Below are 23,034 nucleotides of genomic sequence, written 5' to 3'. Positions count from 1 at the left end.
TTTATTTAAAAAAGTCAACCCTTCAAAAATGTACAACTCTCCCTGATCGTAGAAAAATAGGCCGCAGGCCCAACCTGGCCCATTTGCCCAAGTGCACTATTTTGTACCATTATCCTCCCCCCAGCTGCCCCCAAGGTCAAGCATTTAAGTCCGTCAACACAGTTTTATGCAGTTTGGTACACAGTAAATGCTCAGTAAGGAATGGTAGCCAATAGCAACTTCCAGGCACTAGTGAAATGTGAATGCCCTTCCAGTGTTACTTTCTTGACTGTCGCCCAGCATGACACTGAATATTCTAAAGGCAAGGCACATATGACAAACTCTTCTGTGCCCTCTCCCCCTCCCCCAGCTGTCGGTGTGTGTGTGTGTGTGTGTGTGTGTACCAGGAGTATGACTGAAATAAGTCACAAGGGTTTCTGAATCTGTGGCAGTAGGTGATTCTTCACCTGTTTGCACAGAGGGTTTTTCTCCGGGGTTTCCACACCTTGGCATGCCCCCCACAAACTGAAATTTAGTCCCTGTATGAGCCAGGCCTGCTATATACCTCTTCCTAGCCAAAGGGGCAGGGAGAATCCAGCCAGCCAGTTAAAGTGCCTTGTGCTCACCAAGAAAGAAAGGTGACACAGTCATCTCCAGAAAGGCTGCCATGGGGATGAGGAAATGAGAGTCTGTTCTGCTCTCTGCCCCAGCCACTCCACAATGGGCTTCCACTCCACAATGGGCTTCCCCAAAGACCTGCCTCCTTCCAAGGGGAAGACAACCTGCATCTAAGAACTCCAAGGATGTGCCAAAGCTTCCTCAAGCCCAGGAAAGCTACCCCTCTGGCCAGGGAAAATGGCCTGGTTTTGGGAGCTGCTATTTAGCCAGTGCCATGGACACAGGCCAGGGTAATTTCAAGTGGCGAGATGGGGAGTTACTTCAAGTGGCAAAAAGGAAGGGTGACTGGGACAGGGCCTTATGCAGCTGTCATTGTTCCCACATAGAAGGTATAGACATCAAGAAACAGGGCTATACGCCTGCTACCCACACCCAACTCCCAGACCTGCCACCTCAGGAAGAGGATGCAGCCCAGGGGGCTCCTCTCCCATCTGCAAAAAGTATGAGACAGCTGGGCAGCCCTGCAGCACAAGAGGATCCCTTCTAGTAAAGCTAGTCCTTCACTACTCTACCCCAATAATATCACAGTCAATAGTATCTATAGAAATATTTACTATTTACTGCCAGACACCCTGCTCCACAGCCCCATGGTCCACTTCACCTACATTCCTGGGCTTCACATGGCAATATTCCCCATATGGATGAGAAAACCTCAGCTGTATGCAGCTGAGTGTTGGTACAGGTAAGGAAACAGGCTCATGGAGGTGAAATGGCTAGTGTAAGAGCACACCAGTCAGACTCCATGTTCAGAACCCTTGCCAGCCTCCAAGAATGCCTCTGGCCCAACTCCCACAAGTAAGGCACTGGGAAATTCACACAGGTGTCCTGGCCAACCCCCCTGTCTCCACTCAAACCAATTCAAATCCTGGGAGTGACCCAGAAGCAGAAGTGGCTCATAAGATCCCACTTCATGAGAAACAGATGAGCAAAACTGGGCTCCTGATGCTTTCTCATCTGGCCAAAGCATTCAGGTCCCAGAAGGATCCAGGTAGGAATATGCTGAGACCAGGGAAAGAAATTCATCCCAAAAGAAGACCTAAAGCTCCCAGCAGCCTGGTTCACCCCCAAGTCCCAACCACTACCACCCACCCAGCTGCCACATGCTTGTAGATCCCCTCAGTGGCTAGACCATCTCTGATGTTTTAGCCAGCACCCCACACCCAGCAGTACTGCTCTCAGATCCAGGAGCAGCATGCAACCCACACCCCAACCCTGGGACTGCACTCCCCAATGCCCTTCATAGCAATCCATCCCTGTGCACTCACACTCTCCAAGCCTGCTTAGGAACCAGTGCTGCCTCCCTCTGAGCAGCAATCTAGCCAACTTTGAGGCCATTACCAGCCAGCTACAGGAGCAGGTGCTACCTCCAAAGAAATGTTCATTCATTTAGGAAATGTGCTGTGCCACACAGTCCTATCATCACCCCCATTCTACCAATGAGAAAACTGAGGCACAAAGACACACAGCTACTGGCAGGGCACCAGTTTAGCCCACATGGTAGATTAAATACACACACACACACACACACACACAAGCCCTAACCCCCAGAACCTATAAAGATGACCTTATTTGGAAAAAAAAGTCTTTGCAGATGTAATTAAGGATCTTGGTTGTTATGGCAGCCCTGGGAAGCTAATACAAGCAGGTTCAGCTGACCTTAGAACCCTTGCTCTCAACTGCACATCAATGTTACATGAATGTAAAGGGGGGTGGGGGGGGGGACTCTTTTAGACTCATGAGACTGTATCATCCCAGACTAAGAATCTCAGTTTTAAAAACATGGACTGACTGACGTGTGGTGGCGCAGTGGGTAATGCTGAGAATGCTGAGGTCACTGGTTTGAAACCCTAGGCTTGCCAAGTCAAGGAACATATGAAAACCACCTACTGAGTTGATGCTTCCCTCTCCTCCCCACTTTCTCTCTCTCTTTTCCTCTCTTACAAAAAAAAAAATCAATCAATAAAATCTAAATAAGAAAAACACAAACTCTCTCCTCTTTACAAATGATACTTCAATTATGAATTACCTTGAAAAGAGGTGTTGGTTGGCTCAGCGGTAGAGCGTCGGCCTAGCGTGCGGAGGACCCGGGTTCGATTCCCGGCCAGGGCACACAGGAGAAGCGCCCATTTGCTTCTCCACCCCTCCGCCGCGCTTTCCTCTCTGTCTCTCTCTTCCCCTCCCGCAGCCAAGGCTCCATTGGAGCAAAGATGGCCCGGGCGCTGGGGATGGCTCTGTGGCCTCTACCTCAGGCGCTAGAGTGGCTCTGGTCGCAACATGGCGACGCCCAGGATGGGCAGAGCATCGCCCCCTGGTGGGCAGAGCATCGCCCCTGGTGGGCGTGCCGGGTGGATCCCGGTCGGGCGCATGCGGGAGTCTGACTGTCTCTCCCCGTTTCCAGCTTCAGAAAAATGGAAAAAAAAAAAAAAAAAAGAAAGAAAGAAAAGAGGTGTTATTTTCATAGCTAATAACAATTTAAGGCAGGGGTCCCCAAACTTTTTACACAGGGGGCTAGTTCACTGTCCCTCAGACTGTTGGAGGGCCAGACATTAAAAAAAAAACTATGAACAAATCCCTATGCACACTGCACATATCTTATTTTAAAGTAAAAAAACCAAAACAGGAACAAATACAATATTTAAAATAAAGAACGAGTAAATTTAAATCAATAAACTGACCAGTATTTCAATGGGAACTATGCTCCTCTCACTGACCACCAATGAAAGAGGTGCCCCTTCCGAAAGTGCAGCGGGGGCCAGATAAATGGCCTCAGGGAGCCGCATGTGGCCCACAGGCCATAGTTTGGGGACCCCTGATTTAAGATATCAACTAAAACACAAAAAGCTCTGCTGGACAAAGATGCTAACAAGGAAACTGAGTATATGGGAACTCTGTACTATCTTCCTAATAATCCTATAAACCTCAAACTGTTTCAAAATCAAAAGAAGATTTTTACAAAAGAAAAACCAACACTCTGGAACTCCTTTGTGGGTCAGCTTTGGGACCCTAGTTTGAGAAACTACCCTACTTAACTCTGTTCATTAATGAATGGCCTTGTTTATAATCTGGGGCAGTGGTCGGCAAACTCATTAGTCAACAAAGCCAAATATCAACAGTACAAAGACTGAACTTTCTTTTGAGAGCCAAAATTTTTAAACTTAAACTATATAGGTAGATACATTGTTATTAACTTAATTAGGATACTCCTAAACTTGCCTTTGCCCCCGCACATGGTATTTTGTGGAAGAGCCACACTCAAGGGGCCAAAGAGCTGCATGTGGTTCGCGAGCCACAGTTTGCCAACCACTGATCTGGGGGATCCTACTGAGCTTAAGATGAATCTTGCCTGACCAGGCAGTGGTGCAGTGGATAGAGCATCGAACTGGGATGCAGAGGACCCAGGTTCGAGACCCCGAGGTCGCCAGCTTGAGCATGGGCTCAACTGGTTTGAGCAAAAGCCCACCAGCTTGAACCCAAGATCGCTGGCTCAAGCAAGGGGTTACTTGGTCTGCTGAAGGCCCACAGTCAAGGCACATTTGAGAAGGCAATCAATGAACAACTAAGGTGTTGCAACACGCAATGAAAAACTAATGATTGATGCTTCTCATCTCTCCCCGTTCCTGTCTGTCTGTCCCTGTCTATTCCTCTCTCTGACTCACTCTCTGTCTCTGAAAAAAAAAAAAATCTTAAGTGTCTGTCTTGAGCGCTGATGCCTGGCTGGAACACCCTTCTCCCTTCTCATTTGGTCCAAGACCTAGATCTGCCCCAGCAAAGAGAGGTGGGACACTTGGGAAATAGGCACAGTTCCTTGAGTTTGGGTTTTCCAAGTCAAGGCATAGGGAGAACCCCGTGTAACCAACTGCTCTTCACACCCTGTACCCAAAGTCGCAAGAAATTAACACGGACCAAAGCCAGTAAGAGACTCCTGAGTGGTTCCCCAGAGCATTCACAGTGCAAGAAACCTTGAGAGACTAAGCTGAATGAAACAGAATAGCAAAATTTGAAGGAGAAACCAAGAATGGGAGAAAACAGATAAGAAAGAATAACAAGAAAAAGGGTGAACTACAAAGATTAGAGGTCCTTGGCAAACACATTTGTGATTTTTTTCCCCACTGAAATGTCAGTTTTGAAACTAGCGTCTGAAAACGCACCCGGTTCTCACATCCCCTAAAAGGAAGATCAGAGGACCATGGCCCAGGAGGAAGCTGTTACCCCCTCCGAGCCCAGCATCACGAAGAGGCCCTACACATCCACTTTATCACCAGGAGCACAACCAGGGGCTTGCACCACCCTCACGTGGGCCTCCCTCTGCTCTGCTCTACAAGTTTCCCACTCAGGGGTCCCAACAACAAGCCCTCCAGATAGGTGAAACTGGTCCTCCAAGCCGCCCCAGACTGGGCACCACTTTCTAACAGTCCTTAGCAGTCCAGAGGGTCCCCTGAGATGGTCAGAGGCTGCCCACACACCTCCCCCCGCGCCAGGGCGGCCACACCCGACCGCGAGACTCCCCACCTCTCCCACACCCCAGGTCCCCTTCCCTCCCAATCAGCCCCCACACCTCCGGCGGCGTACTTCGAATTCATCTTCCATTCTTGTCCCATTTCCTGCCCGCCCCCTCCCAATCTCAGGGCCCTCACTCCCCCATTTCCCGCTTCCCTCCTTACACAGGGAGTCTCACCTCTGACCGCCACGCACGCCCTCTTTTCTGCCTCTGCCCCTTGATACCGTTCCTCCACACCCCTCACTCAGGACCCCCCACAGCCGACTCTCTCGGCTCGGCCCCACGCACCCAACACCAGCCCCCATGACTGGGGGCCCCAAACCCTCGGGACGCCAAGCCCCTCACCCACCACCACCGCGTCTCTCCCGCCCCGGGCCCCCCGCCCGGCCCGCCTCGTGCGCAGTCCCGGCGCGCTGCCGGGCAGCCGGCGCGGACCCGGGACCCCGCACTTACGGCTGTAGAGCGCGATGCCTGCCGCGTCCGGTCCGGCGCGCACCTCGAGGCGCAGCGCCTGCTGCTCCGCGTGCCGCTGGATCTCGCCGTTGGCGTCGCCGATGGTGAGGAGGCGGGCGCCAGAGAACACCGACACGGCCGCGCAGGGCGCCGCGACGCCCGGGACCGTCGGCCCAACAACGCCCGCGCCGGGCCCCGCCGCCGCCGCCGCCGCTGCCATCTTAGATCCGGCTCCAGGCCCCACCACCGCTGCCGACGCGCCCGGGCCCAGGCCGCCGCTGCTACCGCCGCCCCGCCGCCGCCGCCGCCGCCGCCGCCGCGCAGGCCGAGGCCGAGCCAGGCAGCGCCGCCTGCGGGCCACGAGCGGCCTCGCTTCCACAGCCCACGGCCCGGCCCTGTAGCGCAGCGCCCCCTGCCGGCGGCCCTGGGTGCGGGGAGGGAGCACGGCGAGGATGGACACACAGAAGAAAGGGTAGGCTCCGCCCTGGCCCCGCCCCTAGCCCAGTCCCGCCTCTCCCAACCCAACCCAACCCCGCCTCGCGCGAACGGTCGCGGCTTTGTGAGGTGAGTCGGTAGCCCAGGAACCGCGGGGAGAAGCGTGCGTCAGGAGGCGGTGTTCTGCTCAGAGGACACGCCCCTAAGCCTGAGTCCCGCCCCCCCACCCTCCCGGCGCGGCTGTACCGGCTACATTCTGTGAGGCAGTGCGTGTGCGGAGGCCCTACGAGGGCCTGGCAGGGGCGGGTCAGGAGGCGGTACTTTGCCTGCAGACACGTCCCCCGTCCCGCGTCGCTCAAGCCGCCGCGCTTTGTGAGGCAGCTTCCTAGTCTTGGAGACGGTGGGGGCGGGTCTGACGGTCGACGGCTCGGACACGCCCCTAAGACAGGACTCCGCCCTCCGGCCCTGCCGGGCTTTGTGAGGCGACATGCGGAGGGGCGGAGGCCAGTGCGACCGGGCCCCGCCCCTATTACCGGCGCTGCTCCCTCCCACTGGGCCTCACGGTTGGCTCCTGGGGGAAACCCGCAGACTGTGGCCCCACCCCTCAGCCCATCCTGCTGGAAAAGCAGTTCTAGGTGGGACTCGACCTCTATACCCTACCTGAACCCCGTAGGAAGGCCCCCTTCCGCAGTTTGCCTCATCACCTCCATTCTTGTCCCACAGTGTCCCCCCCCCCCGCCTCCATCCTCAGACCTTTACTGTCTTCTCTACAAAAAAAATCTTGGACCTTTCCCTAAACCCTTCCCTTAGCCCCTAGTTACTCGACCTTCCCCCAATGATGGCTGGCTAGTGATTCATGCAGAGCCTGACCAACTGCACCTTTACACACACACACACCCATCTTCCCTCCAAGACCTCTATTCCCTGCTCCAGAGCCCTTTGGGGAACCCAAAGTGGCTTGCGGCCACTTCCCATCTTCCCCAGCTCCCACCCTTCCTTGGACCCCCTCATTTACTATTTATTTATTCTCCCCAATTTTCTCTGACCTCTTCCCCATCATTACACCACCCGTACCCACTAAGGCCAGGACTTTAGCAGAGACTCCTCGTGGCACTGTCCGGTCCCAGCACTTTCATGGGCCTCTCTACAAACCATCCTGTCCGCATGGCCCTCGCCGGTAGCTCATTTGGTTAGAGCGTCATCCAGACATGCCAAGATTGCGGGTACAATCTCGGTGAAGTCTCATACAAGAATCAACCTGGCCCTGGCCGTTTGGCTCAGCGGTAGAACGTCGGCCTGGCATGCGGGGGACCCGGGTTCGATTCCCGGCCAGGGCACATAGGAGAAGCGCCTATTTGCTTCTCCACCCCCACCCCCTCCTTCCTCTCTGTCTCTCTCTTCCCCTCCTGCAGCCAAGGCTCCATTGGAGCAAAGATGGCCCGGGCGCTGGGGATGGTTCCTTGGCCTCTGCCCCAGGCGCTAGAGTGGCTCTGGTCGCGGCAGAGTGACGCCCCGGAGGGGCAGAGCATCGCCCCCTGGTGGGCAGAGCGTCGCCCCTGGTGGGCGTGTTGGGTGGACCCCGGTGGGGCGCATGCGGGAGTCTGTCTGACTGTCTCCCCCGTTTCCAGCTTCAGAAAGATACAAAAAAAAAAAAAGAAAGAAAGAAAAAAAAAAAGAATCAACCTGTGACAGCGTGAATCAAATGGAACAAAAAATCAATGTTTCTCTTTCTGTCTGCCTCCCTCTCTCTAAAAAGCAATAAATAAAAATTTAAAAAAACCCACCCTGTCTGCATACAGCTGAGGGGTATTTCTCCCACCCACCAGGCATCCAAGAAGTCCCAGACTTGAAGGATTACACTCCATAGAGGCCTTGGGAATGGCTCAACATGTGCTATGATTAATAATTTAGGCATACCAGCAAGGCAGACACACAGAACATAGCCCAGGGTACCCTATGCTCCAAAAACCCACCTGGGTTATTCAAGTCAGGTGTGACAAGGGAGGAGGAAACCAGAGGGGTATGCCAAAAAACTCAGACCTCTTATGGCCCTGCTAGGAACCAGAAGGGATCCTAACAACTCTGCTGGTGGTCTGGGAAACCGAGAATACAAAGAGAGGTTTCCTGCTTTCTGTTCAGCCTCCAGGCCAACACCTGCTCGCTGCTCTTCCACTCCTAATCCTCTGTGAGGAAGTTCCCAAGGCCAGGCATCCCTTTGTCTCTGTTCAGTTCCCTGAGAAAGCAGCAGTCAGAGCCCCCTAAAGTAGCTGGAGGGAGCTTGGGCCCCATACAGCCCGGCCAGCTCAAGGCCTGAATGGAGGACAGAGTGTGTAGACAGAGAGAAGGACCCCAATCCTCAGCCTCAATGGCAGGCCCGGAAGGTGCTGAATTCAAGGGGTGCAGGTGAGGATGGTGTGGAGGTGGGCCTCTTCCGGGGACCGGAGTTTTCAGGGGCTGCAGTGGAGTCTGAGCAAGCATCCAGGGTGGCTGTGTCTCCTTCTGCAGTCATTTTCTTTGTCCATGGAAGAAAAATAGAACTGGGTGATTTGGGATTTCAGGGTTCCCCCATGTTATGAGTCTGAGACTCCTCTCATTCCATCAGGTCTCATGTCACCCCCCATGCACATACCCAACAGCTTCAGGGCCCTGATCTACCTTCTGTCCTGCCTTTCTCTCTGCTGAATAGGAGACCAACCAACCTGGGTTCAAATCCCAGCTCCAGTATGTACTTCCTAATGGTGTGACCTCAGTGACTTAATTCCTCTGAGCTCAGTTTCTCCTTTTCCACCATAGGGAGAGCACTAATACCTCCATCCTGGGGTTGCTACAAATCATAAAGGAATTAAAACACCTGACACAGCCCTGGCCGATTGGCTCAGTGGTAGAGCGTCAACCTGGCGTGCAGGAGTCCGGGGTTCGATTCCCGGCCAGGGCACACAGGAGAAACGCCCATCAGCTTCTCCACCCCTCCCCCTCTCCTTCCTCACTGTCTCTCTCTTCCCCACCCACAGCCGAGGCTCCATTGGAGCGAAGTTGGCCCGGGTGCTGAGGATGGCTCCATGGCCTCTGCCTCAGGTGCTAGAATGGCTCTGGTCGCAACAGAGCAACGCCCCAGATGGACAGAGCAACGCCCCAGATGGGCAGAGCATCACCCCCTGGTGGGCATGCCGGGTGAATCCCGGTCAGGTGCATGCGGGAGTCTGTCTGACTGCCTCCCCGCTTCCAACTTCAGAAAAATACTCCCCCCCAAAAAAAACACCTGACACATTACATTGTAAGCATTAAGTGAACAAAGCTATTACTATTATCTCCTCCTCTTCCATTCTGAGCTTCCTCAAAAGTCTACCCTCTCCTGTGCCTAAAAGACCCCTGCTCTAAATGCCAGCCAAGAAGAGATGAACTTGCTAAAGCTAAAGTCTGGCCCTGGCCAGTTGGCTCAGTGGTAGAGTGTCGGCCTGGCGTGCAGAGGTCCCGGGTTCGATTCCCGGCCAGGGCACACAGGAGAAGCACCCATCTGCTTCTCCACCCCTACCCCTCTCCTTCCTCTCTGTCTCTCTCTTCCCCTCCCACAGCCAAGGCTCCATTGGAGCAAAGAAGGCCCGGGCGCTGGGGATGGCTCCTTGGCCTCTGCCCCAGGTGCTAGAGTGGCTCTGGTCGCAGCAGAGCAACGCCCCGGAGGGGCAGAGCATCGCCCCCTGGTGGGCAGAGCGTCACCCCCTGGTGGGCGTGCCGGGTGGATCCCGGTCGGGCGCATGCGGGAGTCTGTCTGACTGTCTCTCCCCGTTTCCAGCTTCAGAAATATACAAAAATAAATAAATAAATAAATAAAAATAAAGCTAAAGTCTGGCAAGTGAGAGCAAGCTGGAGTTCCACTCCCAGTCCTGCTCTTCTCTAGCTGAGTGACCCCAGTAAGGCCCATAATCAGCTTCAATCTCCTTGTTTGAAAAAGAAATCAACTGGCCTGACCTGTAGTGGTTCAATGGCTAGAACATCAATCGACCTGGAATGCTCAGGTCACCCATTCGAAATCATGGGTTTGACCAGTCAAGGCACATAAAAGATGCAACGACTATAAGTTGACGCTTCTCACTCCCCCCTTCTCTCTCCTCCCTCTAAAATCAATAAATAAAATATTTTTTTAAAAGTCAACTGCACTTTATGGGGTGTTACAAAGTAAATATCAGATCCTCAGTGTAGTAACACAGTACAAGCTAAGAGACCTTTCAGCTGCTTCATTTTCATTTCAGCTAATGGCATAGCATTCTAATTCTTTAGAAAGAAACTAGAAGTGAAAGCAGGGACTCAAACAGATACTTGCAAACCCATGTTTATACTATTCACAATAGGCAAAAGGTGGAAGCAACTCAAGTGTCCATCAGTGGGTAACTGGATAAACAAAATGTGGTATACACATGCAATGGAATATTAGCCAGCCTTACAAAGGAAGGAAATTCCAACACATGTTACAACCTGAATGAACATTGAAAACATTATGCTAAGTGACATAAGCCCAACACAAAAGGGTGAACATTGTATGGCATCATTTCTATGTAAAATGTTCAAAAGAGGCAAATCCACAAAGACAGAAAGAATGGTGGTTGCCAAGAGCTAGGGGGAGGTAAGAGTGAGGAGTTAGTGTATAGTGGGAACAGACTTTCAGTTTTCCAAAACAGTCTATAATTGGATGGTAGTGATGGTTGTACAACAATGTGAATATACTTAATGCCACAAAACTACACAGTTAAAAATGGTTAAAATAGGCCTGACCAGGTGGTTGCACAGTGGAGAGAGTGTTGGACTGGGACACAGAGGACCCAGGTTTGAAACCCTGAGGTCGCTGGCTTGAGCATGGGCTCACCAGCTTGAGCGCAGGGATCATAGACATGACTACATGGTCTCTGGCTTGAGCCCAAGGTTGCTGGCTTGAGCAAGAAGTCACTTGCTCTGCTGTAGCCCCCTGGTCAAGACACATATGAGAAAGCAAAAACAAACAAACAAATGAACAACTAAGGTGCTGCAATGAATAAGTGATGCTTCTCCTCTCTCTCCCTTCCTGTCTGTCTGTCCTTATCTGTCCCTCTTTCTGTCTCTCTGTCTCTGTCTCACACACACACACACACACACAGTTAAAATGGTACATTTTGGTATATATATTTTTCCATGATTTTTTTAAGTGAAAGGAGGGGAGATAACGAGACAGATTCCTGCATGCAGCCTGACCAGGATCCACCTGGCAACCCCTATCTGGGGCCAATGCTTGAATCAACCGAGCTATCCTCAGCACCTGGGTCTAATGCTTGAACCAATAAAGTTATTAGCTGCGAGAGGAGAAGAGAAAGAGAAGGGGGAGAGGGAGGGGAAGAGGGAGAAGCAGCTGGTCACTTCTCATGTGTGCCCTGATCAGGGATCAAACCTGGGATGTCCACACGCTGGGATGACACTCTATCCACTGAATGAACCAATCAGGGACTGAACATTTTCTTGATCCATGATATTCATTGCTCAGATATCTCTAACTTAGTTTTAAAAAAAAAAATAGTGCCTGACCTGTGGTGGCGTAGTGGATAAAGCATCGACCTGGAAATGCTGAGGTCGCCGGTTCGAAACCCTGGGTTTGCCTGGTCAAGGCACATATGGGAGTTGATGCTTCCAGCTCCTCCCCCCTGTCTCTCTCTTCTCTCTCTCTCTCTCCCTCTCTCTTCTCTCTAAAAATGAATAAAAACTTAAAAAAAAAAAATAGTAATAGCCCTGGCCAGGTAGCTCAGTTAGTTGGATTGTCATAACCAGACACCGCGGTTGTGGGGATGTCAGGGCACACACAAGAGTCAACTAATGAGTACATAGTAAGTGGAACAACAAACTAATCTCTCACTCTCTCTCCCTTCCTCTCTCTCTAAAATAAATTTTTTTTAAATTTTAACTGTAACAAAGTACAAACACCAAAGCCACCCCAAGATGCAGTTGTACAGAGGGGTTCAAATTCCAGCCCAAGACTGACCTGCAGTGGCGCAGTGGATAGAAAGTCAACCTAGAATGCTGAAGTCACCAGTTTGAAACCCCAGGCTTGCCCAGTCAAGGCACATACAAGAAGCAACTACTATGAGATAATACTTCCAGCTCCTTCCTGCGGCCTTTTTTTTCTCTCTCTCTCTTTCTCTCTCTCTCCTCTCTCTAAAATCAATAAATAAAATTTTTTTAAAATCCCAGCCCAGCCTGACCAGGTGGTGGTGCAGTGGATAGAGTGTCAGACTGGAACCTGGAGGATCCAGGTTCGGACCCTGAGGTCACCAGCTTGAGTGTGGGCTCATCTGGTTTGAGCAAAGCTCACCAGTTTGAACCCAAGGTCACTGGCTCGAGCAAGGGGTTACTCGGTCTACTGTACCCCCTGGTCAAGGCACATATGAGAAAGCAATCAATGAACAACTAAGGTGCCACAAAAAAGAATTGATGTTTCTCATCTTTCTCCTTTCCTGTCTATCTGTCCCTATCTGTCCCCCTCTCTGACTCTCTCTGTTTCTGTCACAAAAAAAAAAAATTAATAAAATAAAATAAAATCCCAGCCCAAATATGTATAATCTGGGGAGCAATATCCCTTGATGCGGGGGTCATGTGCAGTGAGATCCTCCCTACTAAAAGGGGAAAATTTTAAACTGTGACATTTAAGCTGTAGTCCTAGAAACTGAACACAAAGTAGGCTCTTCTTATACCAGGAGGGGGCTACAGTGTACATCAGATTGTCACAAGGCTCCATGGCTCCAAAATAGCCACCAGGTCCCCCTCAGTCTCCATTCTGGGGAGTTGTCCAGACTGAATGCAAAGGCAGTGCTGACCCCCACAGCAAGCACCTTCCCCCAAGGGGGGGCCTGTCTGTTGTCACACAATGGCCTGGGTGTGGCCGCCTCCAGTCCCCCAGGATGTCTCAGAGCCAACTCTCAGCTCACAAACAAATTCCTGCTCAGTGATTCTGAGCTATTTCAGGTTTCTTCGAAGCTCAGAAACAAGTTAACCCAGCCTGGTGGTGGCCCCCTGCCTCCCTGGGGTTAGGACAGTCAGTAGAAAACCAGGACCAAGGAACGAAAGAACTTACCATTGAGATTGCAAACAGGGAATTATCGAAGGACATGTCTGAAAGAGAAAGAGAGAGGAGAACCAGGACTGGGGCCAGTTTAAATTCCCTGCTCACTCCCCTGCCCCCAAGTCCACAGGCCCAATGTCAATCCTGAGGAAGGGGGTAGGGTCCATCGTCCAGCATTCTCTTTGCTCTCTTCCAGCCCATTCTGCAACATGGTACACAGCTGCAAATTGCATGTTATTCCTCTTCTGCTTTGAGCCCTTCTTTAGCATCCTCTCACTACCCTCCAGAAAATGGGTGCCCCATTTCAACTCCCATTTTTGGAAATACTTCTCAGCTCCTCCACCATGCCAGGCTCTCCCTGAAGCGCTTCCTGCACATCTCTGCTTAAACATCATTTCTGTGAGGGACTACCCTCCTAGCCCCAGAAAGATCCGACCAATATTGGCTGAGCTTGTGAGCAGAGACCACCTCTGTCATGGTCTTCAAGGGAACCCTGCAGATATCAACACATAGTGGGTGCTCAATAAATAGTGAAGGAAGTATAAGAATGGAGTTTCTCCCTTTGGGGTCCCTTCCTGAGAGTCCCAGATCACAGACTGGCTGCCCCCCCTCCCCGGTGGAAGCAGGCAGAACTACACGTTTGGACCACAAGTGGAGCTCCATTTGAGGCAAGTGACAGATAGGATGAAAGCATCAGGTGCTCCAGTGGACAAGCCAGACACAGGGTGTTCCCCATGGAGCTGACCATGCAGCGGTGGAGATGAATATTACATGCCCAACAGGCAGTGATTACTTGATTTTGTTTCTACTAAGGGATAAGAACAATGACAAGATGCCTGTTGGGAGCATGTAAGTAGAAAGTGCAGACCCTGTCTGGGGAGTCAAGGAAGTCTTCCTGGAGGAGATGATCTTCAGACTGAGACTGGAGGGAAGAAAACTGCTGTAAGCATAGGGCAGAGTGCTTAAAACGCCCAAGGATGGGGCAAGGAGAGAAGATGAGATGGGAAGTGGAAAAGGGGGAGGGTGTGTTCTTGCTCCCAAGGGAAGTGATCAGCCCCAGAAGAGGTTCAATAGTGATTAGTGAGGCCCACAGTGTTTTGAGGCAGTGAACATTGCCTGGGAATGGCAGGATGGGCAAGATCAAGGAGGAGGCACAAACCTGTGGTGGTGAAGTTAATCTGGGCCCAGCAGGATTCTCGCTCTCTGCAAAGGGATTGGGAAGACAGTGATGCTCTCCCAGGTAGGAGGCTTTTTCCAGGCGCAAAACTTGGCCTGACCAGGCGGTGGCGCAGTGGATAGAGCACCAGACTGGGATGTAGAGGACCCAGGTTCGAGACCCCGAGGTTGCCAGCATGAACGCGGGCTCATCTGGTTTGAGCAAAAGCCCACCAGCTTGAACCCAAGATCACTGGCTCCAGCAAGGGGTACTCGGTCTACTGAAGGCCCACAGTCAAGGCACGTTTGAGAAGGTAATCAATGAACAACTATGGTGCTGCAATGTGCAATGAAAAACTAATGACTGATGCTTCTCATCTCTCTCTGTCCCTGTCTATCCCTCTCTCTGACTTACTCTCTGTCTCTGAAATAAATAAATAAATAAATAAATAAATAAATAAATAAGATAAAAATTGACCTTTGCCTTGGCTGGTTGGCTCAGTGGTAGAGCATTGGCCTGGTGTGTGGATATCCCAGGTTTGATTCCCAGTCAGGGCATACAGGAGAAGCAACTCTGCTTCTCCAACCCTCCCCTCCCCTTTTTCTTCTCCTCCTGCAGCCATTGATTTCAGTGCATTGACCCAGGGCACTGAAAATGGCTCTGTGAAGCCTCTGTCTCAGGTGCTAAAAATAACTTGGTTTTGAGCCTGGGTCCAGATGGGCACAACATCGGCCTCAGATGGGGGTTGCAGGGTGGATCCTGGTAGGGTGCATGTGGGAGTCTGTCTCTCTATCTCCCTTCCTCTCACTTGGAAAAGAAGAAAGAAAAAATTTTTTTAACTTTAGTTCCCCACCCCTAGTTCTCTGCCACCCAACTATTGCTCGCTCTCTACCACCCGCAGCAGGGTGTTCAGCCCTCTCTCAGAGGAGAGAAACCAAGGCTAGGATCAGCTGGGACATCCTGATACCCAGGAACCAGAGCATCAAGTTGGGTACTACACAACCTCAGGGGGACACCACTTGCTTCTCCCCACTGTGGATTTCTACAGTGATTAGACCATTTTTGACAGCTGGCAGTAAGCGGATGTGAGGAAGGCTCAGCCATTTGCTTCCTGTGCTTCAGTCTCTTCGTCTGTAAAATGGGACTATTTATAGTACCTGCTTCCAGGGCTGGTATGAGGGTAAGAGGAGCTCCAGCTTCAGGGTTTCCTAGCACAGTGCTCTGCTGCTCTTAAGTGGCAATCCCATCAGAGGGTGCTGTTTGCAACGGAGCTCCCACTACAGCCAGGGTAGTGCCCTTCCCTTCCCAGAACGTGGCCAGCTCTTGGAGTCCTTAACACCCGTCAGGAACTTCTGCCCTGGGACTGACTACTTCTTTCCCTAAAACCACCCGTTGGCCTGGTCTCTGGTGGCGCAGTGGATAAAGCGTCGACCTGGAAATGCTGAGGTCACGGGTTCAAAACCCTGGGCTTGCCTGGTCAAGGCACATATGAGAGTTGATGCTTCCAGCTCCTCCCCCCCTTCTCTCTGTCTCTCCCTCTCCTCTCTAAAAAAAAAAAAAAAAAGAATAAATAAAAATTAAAAAAATTAAAACCACCCGTTGAGGGTCTCCAGGGATGGTCTCACCTTTTCTTCTGCAATCTTTTTATTTTAACTGGGGAACAAAAAATAAATAAGCATTTGTTAGATTTTGGTCCTGGGTGCATCCTGGTTGCAAGTTTCTAAAAGCCAAAAAGCCAAAAGTCCCCACAGACATTTGTGACCCAGCCTTGCCTTCTCCCCTGGCATTGCCACTCAACTGAACTACTGCAAACATTTATTTTCCTAAGTACATGAATAAAGAGTGTTGGTAACAACTTCAAACAACATACAAGCATGCAAAATCTTTTTTATATATATTAATTACAGTGGGAGTGGGTGCTGAGGGTTGGGTGGAGGGAGATGGGGAGTTAATGTTTAGTGGGGACAGAATTTCAGTTTGAGAATGTGTGTGTAGATGGGTGGTGGTCATCAATTGTACAACAGTGTGAGTGTGCTTAATGCCACTGGACTGGACACTTAAAAGGGGTTAAAATGATAAGTTTTATGTTAGGTATGTTTGACAAAAAAAAAAAATATACACACACACACACACACCCCTACATACACACACACACACCTACATACACACACACACACACACCAACTTCCCCTGCCCACCACCATTGTTATACTTATGGAAAGCTGTGGAGTAAGACCCCTCCCAATTCTGTGCTCCTGAAAAATGGGTGTAAATGAAAGTGCATTTACACATTCCAGGCATGGCACACTGGCAGCTCTTGGGCCATTCTTTCTTTGCCTGCTATTACCTTTCCTGATCACCACAGCGAGAGTCACCAGCCCAGCAAGGAGGAGGGCTCCAGCCAGACTCAAGGAGAGTGCCAGTATCCATGTGCGCACTAGAGGAAAATGGGAAAAGAGAGAGTGGGCTGGTCATAGAGCTGAGGAGGCACAGGGAGGAGGTAGGATAACTGTCATTCCTCCAGATAATCTTGGGGGAGCTAGCTGGCCCCCCTAACCCCCAACTATGTGGCTTGTGTGTAGCTGGACCCTAAGGACCCAAGAAAACATTAGCATGTTCCCTCCTCCTGATCACTGTGATTAGCTCAGAGATGGGCATGTGACCAAAGCTGAGCCAATGAGAGCTAATTCTGAGATTTTGGCTAGGCCACTAGGAAGAAAGGTTTACTCTTCTGGGTCCTGGCCAGTATTACAAAACTAGTAGGATACACATCTGGAGCTGCTGGGCACAGTTTTGCAACCATGAGGAGGAACGCTTGCCTGAGAATAAGACAGAAGAAAACTGAACTGAGAATGGCAAATGATTCCTGATGCCTTTGAGCACCTGGATCCAGCCATGCCTGAAGTCAGTCAGTTCTGTGAACTGACTTCAGTTAAGTGAACCAACAAATCCCTTTTGTTGTTGAAGCCAGTTTGAGTCAATTTTTCAGTTATTTGCAGCCTGAAAAGGCCTGCTGGCTTCAGCATGAGTACCAGGGGATCAGAGGACATCCACCACCAGCCACATGGTGGACCCTGAGGCCTACACAGAGGTCATCTGCAGAATCATGAAGCCCCAACTTCAGAGTTTTCTTTGCAAAGGATTTGGCTGCCCTTCCCTGGAGAGAGAGGGGATCTCTCAGGGGGGCCAGGAGCAGATGCCCCAGTGGAGGTCAGGAGCTAAGCCACGAGGGGGAAGGAGAGACACACACTTGGCGTTCTCACAGTGTTAGCCTTGTTCATTCATTCATCTGGGGCAGGCAGAGGTTGCCAACTCTCCACTCTGAGACCACAGGACCAAGGTGAGAGAAGGGGCCTTTGATAGTGAAACTCAAAGCTGAGAATGACACAGAGACTGTTCTGTCATCATAATATGCAAGGCTCTGCTGGCAACAAAGTTCTCCGTGCAGCTTGGAAAGTTTTTTTTGTTGTTGTTTTTACAGAGACAGAGAGAGAGTCAGAGAGAGGGATAGATAGGGACAGACAGGCAGGAAAGGAGAGAGATGAGAAGCATCAATCATTAGTTTTTCGTTGGGACACCTTAGTTGTTCATTGATTGCTTTCTCATATGTGCCTTCACCATGGGCCTTCAGCAGACCAAGTAACCCCTTGCTCGAGCCAGCGACCTTGGGTCCAAGCTGGTGAGTTTTGCTCAAACCAGATGAGCCCGAGCTCAAGCTGGCGACCTTGGGGTCTCGAACCTGGGTTCTCAGCATCCCAGTCCGATGCTCTATCCACTGTGCCACCGCCTGGTCAGGCGCAGCTGGAAAGCTTTAACTGATGCTGACCGTCTCCTCCTGGAAGCTCCTCTCTCCCTACCATTCCTCAATCCAGAGCCCACACCCACCCCTTTCTTGGAAAGACCCGCAGCCCTCCCAGGAATCCTGTCCCACTCCAAAAAGCCAAAGTCTTTGCTGCAGCCACAAGGCCCTGCAAGATTTTTTTTGCCACCTCCCTGCCCTTATCTCTCTTCACTTTCCTCTTTGCTCACTGGGCTTCAATCAAGGGTGCCTTCGTGTTGCTCAAACACACCAGGTATACTCCAGCCTCTGGGCCTTTGTACAGCCTGCTCCTTCTACCTGTAACCCTCCTGCCCCAGTCATTCATGTGGTTGGCTCCTAATCATTCAGGTGTTTACTCAAACAGCGCCTTCACAGAGAGGTGTTCCCTGGCCACTCTCCTCTGTATTTTAAATGACACCATCTACCAGGCTGTCTTTCATCTTTGGCATTTTACTTGCCCCTCACAGGCAGATCAAATAATTATCACTCCTTGTTTATCATCTGTTGCAAGAAAGCAAGGACATTGTCTGTTTCATTTCCTGTTGAACCTGCACTGCTAAGGCCAGTGCCTGGTGAACAGCAGGTGTTCTAAAATGTTATGTGGGCCCTGGCTGGTTGGCTCAGAGGTAGAGCTTTGACCTGGCGTGTGGAAGTCCTGAATTTGATTTCTGGTCAGGGCACACAGGGGAAGCAACCATTTGTTTTTCCACCCCTTCCCTCCTCCTTCTCCTCCTCCTCCTCCTCCTCCTCCTCCTCCTCCTCCTTCTTCTTCTCTCTCTCTTTCTCTTCTCCTCCCACAGCCATAGCTTGATTGGAGCAAGCTGGCCCTGGGCACTGAGGATGGCTCCATGGCCTCACCTCAGGAGCTGAAATAGTTCTGTTGTTGAACAGCAGCCCCAGATGGGCAGAGCATCATCCTGTAGGGGGCTTGCTGGTTATATCCTGGTGGGGGTGCATGTAGAAGTCTGTCTCTCTGCTTCCCCACATTTAAGTAAAAAGAAAAAAAATCAATAAAGTTTAAAATAAAATGTTATGTGGCTAGGAGGGGAGGGGGGCAGCAGAGCATGCAGATTCAATGCTGGGCTTTGGGGGCCCATGGAATCCCAGCTCTGTTGCCTGCTAGCTGTATGACTTGGGCAAGTCCTTTCATTGCTTGTGCCTTGGTTTCCTCATCCGCAAAAATGGCAAAAATCATTCCACCCATCACACGGAGTTAACTGTGAGAATTAAACAAGGAAAGGTAAGTCCTGGAAAGTTGTAAGCCTGGCTTTTCCTGTGACAATTTCTAAGCAGAGGGGATAGCACATGAAAAGGCTTGGTAGTGAGAAAATATAGCCTCAGGCAGTGAGGGTAGATGAAAGGGCCTTACCTGGGAAGGAAACATACACAGGCTCACTGAGTGCTGACAACTGCGGTTGCTTGTGCTCGCCTAGCACGCCATACTGGCAATGAAATGTTCCCCTTGTAGCTTCCCAGCTGCCGCCACTCAGGTTGAAGATGACCCCGAGTTGGTCTTCAGGAGCCTGCAGGAGCTGGACCACCTTCTCCCCTCCGTACAGTGTGAAATTGGCCCCTAGGAAACCCATGGGAGCCATGCACTCGATGTAGATGGGGTCCTCTTGACTGCTGGGATGTGGAGGCACCAGCAGGATGGATGGTGCTGGTATTGCCATGGAGCCTATAATGCAGAATAAGGGAGGTTGGGTGAATGGCTGGTTAGAGTAAGGGCCAACCTGGCTGTGTGGCTTTGGGCAAGTGGCTCACCTCTGGACCTTGGTTTTTCTTTTTCTTTTTCCCTCCAATTGATTACATATTTATTATTCACTTGTCAAATACACTATTGATAATTTTGAGGGGAAAATACATCAAAAGCATATATACAGTTATAAAAGTTCTTATTATACATGTAGCATAAAAGATACATTTATTTATTACTTTTTTCATATTCTAGGAGACATTCAAATCAATATAGGTTCAAACTGGTTGATCAACTTCTGTGGGCCTTAATTTTTATGTACAACGGGAGGCTAGTCATCCTTACCCCACTGTAATGCTGAGGAAATTAAGTACCTAGCATGTGGTGAGGGGTCCCTGTGTTGTTGTTTTTTATAATAGCAGTGGTTATTACACAGCAACACAATTACATTCTCATTACTTCGATCAACAGCACTAGCACTGATTATGTGCCAGGCCCTGTTAGGTGCTGGGGACAGAGCAGTGAATGAGATAGACAGACAGAGAGACATGCCCAGGAAGCTGATGTTCTCAAGGAGACAAGAAATGCTTTGCAGCACATCAGAGTAATGGGAAGGCTGGATTAGCTGGGGTGGCCACGGAGGGCTTCCCTGAAGAAGCAACACAGGAAAAGCTGAGGGAAAGCATTTCAGGAAGAGGGAACAGCATAGGCAAAGGCTGGGAGGCTGAAAAGGGTGTGGGATATTCAAGGAGGCCAGAGTGGGTAGAAGAATGAGGCAGGGAAAGAGTGGGAGGGGGGTAGGACTGAGAGGTTCTATCTTGCTTCCCAAGCTGCGCTGAGGAATATAGATTTTGGGGTTGAGTTTCCTACAGGAGGGACCTATGTCTCCCCAGCTGCCCCCAGGCCCCTGAGCACAATGTATGTCTGGCTCAGGTGAGGTCTACACAAGCCTCCCCTTGTCCCGCAGCAGATCTCCAGCTCCGGCCCTGGAGGTGGGAGCCTCAGAGGCCAAGCAGGCTGAGTCATGGGGTGTGGGCACCACTCTCCAGTGTGGTGGCATTTCTGATAGCCATGATGTGGGGGGTAGCAAAGAGCCCAATAAAAGAATGCTATGCTCCTGGGACATTTCCAAGGCTCTGGGATAGATCTGTCAGGGCTCAGCCTCCTGGGGAGGGATGCCCCCGGCACTGCTTCCTTCAGAGACAAGTTGGGCAGGCATGGGGGAGTATCATGGGAGTGATGCAGGGGTGTCAGGCTCACCGGCTGCGAAGAGAAGGAAAGTCCAGGGCATAGCTTCTCCGGCGTTTGGCCGGGCAATCTGGCTGAGGCCAGTGTGGCCCACAGCTTGCCACAACTCCTCCTGTGAGGCCAGAGCAGGGAAAGGAGAAACTGGGCTAATTCTAGCCCAGTGTTTCCTCACCGGCAGGAAGTTGCACACATCCTTGGGTACTGAGACTCTCCCCTCTCCCCACCCTTTCCATTGGCGGACATCAGACCCTGGCACCTCTCTGAGTCTTGGTGGCAATGATTCTGCAGATGGGAGGGACAAACAAATGTGATGGTTGGGGTATATTTATTTTCCTACCCCTGAGAGAACTCCTGGGCATGAAGAAGGGTAAGGACCAGGGGCTCTCTGGGAAACTATGCCCAGGACATACACCACAGCCCAACCAGCACCAAAGTTGATACACATGTTAGGTGGAAAATGGTAGGACGTGGTGGTTAGGGCTTGGCCTCTCTGACCTCGGGCAAAACATGACCCTGCCTGACCAGGCGGTGGCGCAGTGGATAGAGCTTCAGACTGGGATGCAGAGGACCCAGGTTCGAGGGCTCATCTGGTTTGAGCAAAGCTCACCAGCTGGGACCCAAGGTCGCTGACTCGAGCAAGGGGTTACTCGGCCTGCTGAAGGCCGCGGTCAAGGCACATATGAGAAAATAGTCAATGAACAACTAAGGTGTTGCAACGCGCAATGAAAAACTAATGATTGATGCTTCTCATCTCTCTCCGTTCCTGTCTGTCTGTCCCTGTCTATCCCTCTCTCTGACTCACTCTCTGTTTCTGTAAAAAATATAAATAAATAAATTAAAAAAGAACAAACAGGCCCTGGCCGGTTGGCTCAGCGGTAGAGCGTCGGCCTAGCGTGCGGAGGACCCGGGTTCGATTCCCGGCCAGGGCACATAGGAGAAGCGCCCATTTGCTTCTCCACCCCTCCGCTGCGCCTTCCTCTCTGTCTCTCTCTTCCCCTCCCGCAGCCAAGGCTCCATTGGAGCAAAAGATGGCCCGGGCGCTGGGGATGGCTCTGTGGCCTCTGCCCCAGGTGCTAGAGTGGCTCTGGTCGCAATATGGCGACACCCAGGAGGGTCGCAACATGGCGACGCCCAGGATGGGCAGAGCATCGCCCCCTGGTGGGCAGAGCGTCGCCCCCTGGTAGGCGTGCCGGGTGGATCCCGGTCGGGCGCATGCGGGAGCCTGTCTGACTGTCTCTCCCTGTTTCCAGCTTCAGAAAAGATGAAAAAAAAAAAAAAAAAAAAAGAACAAACAAACAAACAAACAAAAATGATCCTTTTTGAAGCCTCATCTTGCTCTTCTGTAGAATGAGGCTAAGAGGAGCAGACAAAATATCCAAAAAACTTATGATATGAAGTGTAATGCCAAATGGAGTGTGAGCATTTCCAATGTGAAGCCACAGAGAAGAAAAGTTTCAGGAGCTTCACCAGCTGGAGAAACTAGATCCAAAACTGAGGCAGTGATATATTTTGCAGGATAAAGTGCCTTCCATTCACAGCCTAGAATCTTCTAAAGGTTTGTTTGACCAGTAGGTTTGCTTTGGTCTCTAAATGTTTCTGTTCAAATCAAGCAGGTCCACCTGGAGGTTTACACCTGGGAAAGACATAAGTGTGTGTTCACCAAACACCAGAAAGGGCCACTAGAGTAGACTTTTTCCTTTGGACACACAAACTTCATTCCAACCTCAGGGCCTTTGCACATGCTCTCTGCCTAGGACAAAATTCTATCACCTAGTGAAATCCTACTCCTTCAGGTCTCAGCTTAAATATCACTTCTGGGAAATCTTTTCCAGACCCCTCTGAACTTAGAAAAATCCCCTTGTTACCTGGCCTATGGTGGCACAGTGGATAAAGCATCAACCTAGGCCTGACCAGGTGGTGGTACAGCGGATAGAGCACTGAAGTGGGACACAGAAGACCCAGGTTTAAAACTCCGAGGTCACTGGCTTGAGCGCGG

At 51.0% G+C, this 23,034-nt stretch overlaps 2 protein-coding genes across 5 annotated transcripts in view; both read right to left on the bottom strand.

The window, feature by feature from the left end:
- The window catches only part of CARM1 (coactivator associated arginine methyltransferase 1), a 47,861-nt gene extending 41,427 nt beyond the window's left edge, over positions 1 to 6,434 (bottom strand). For 2 of the 3 annotated variants that reach the window (XM_066273642.1, XM_066273655.1), the window contains exon 1: positions 5,609 to 6,118. In XM_066273642.1, the coding sequence (XP_066129739.1) occupies positions 5,609 to 5,828 (220 nt within the window). In that variant the 5' untranslated portion in view covers positions 5,829 to 6,118. Of the gene's footprint in view, positions 1 to 5,608; positions 6,119 to 6,289 lie in introns of those variants that run through there. The other variant, XM_066273651.1, reaches the window with a different exon arrangement.
- A 799-nt stretch (positions 6,435 to 7,233) lies between these two features.
- On the bottom strand, positions 7,234 to 21,167 carry C1H19orf38 (chromosome 1 C19orf38 homolog). Of its 2 annotated transcripts, XR_010731105.1 has the most exons (8): positions 21,051 to 21,167; positions 19,464 to 19,772; positions 16,622 to 16,711; positions 15,900 to 15,927; positions 14,278 to 14,321; positions 13,131 to 13,168; positions 8,017 to 8,555; positions 7,234 to 7,301 (listed from the first exon to the last, which is right to left on the bottom strand). XR_010731105.1 is itself a non-coding variant. In XM_066273592.1 (7 exons), the coding sequence occupies exons 1-7, from the start codon at positions 21,079 to 21,081 to the stop codon at positions 8,406 to 8,408; spliced, it is 690 nt and encodes a 229-aa protein (XP_066129689.1). In that variant the 5' UTR covers positions 21,082 to 21,167; the 3' UTR covers positions 7,838 to 8,405. The 2 variants fall into 2 exon arrangements, 1 of the variants encoding a protein (XP_066129689.1); XM_066273592.1 differs by lacking the exon at positions 7,234 to 7,301 and having other exon boundaries at positions 7,838 to 8,555.
- Positions 21,168 to 23,034: the final 1,867 nt, after the last annotated feature.

This window comes from Saccopteryx bilineata, chromosome 1, assembly GCF_036850765.1.
Source record: "Saccopteryx bilineata isolate mSacBil1 chromosome 1, mSacBil1_pri_phased_curated, whole genome shotgun sequence".
In the NCBI taxonomy this organism is placed as follows: domain Eukaryota; kingdom Metazoa; phylum Chordata; class Mammalia; order Chiroptera; family Emballonuridae; genus Saccopteryx; species Saccopteryx bilineata.
The sequence above is the reverse complement of the archived record's forward strand: the minus strand, read 5'-3'. Positions and strand labels throughout refer to the sequence as shown.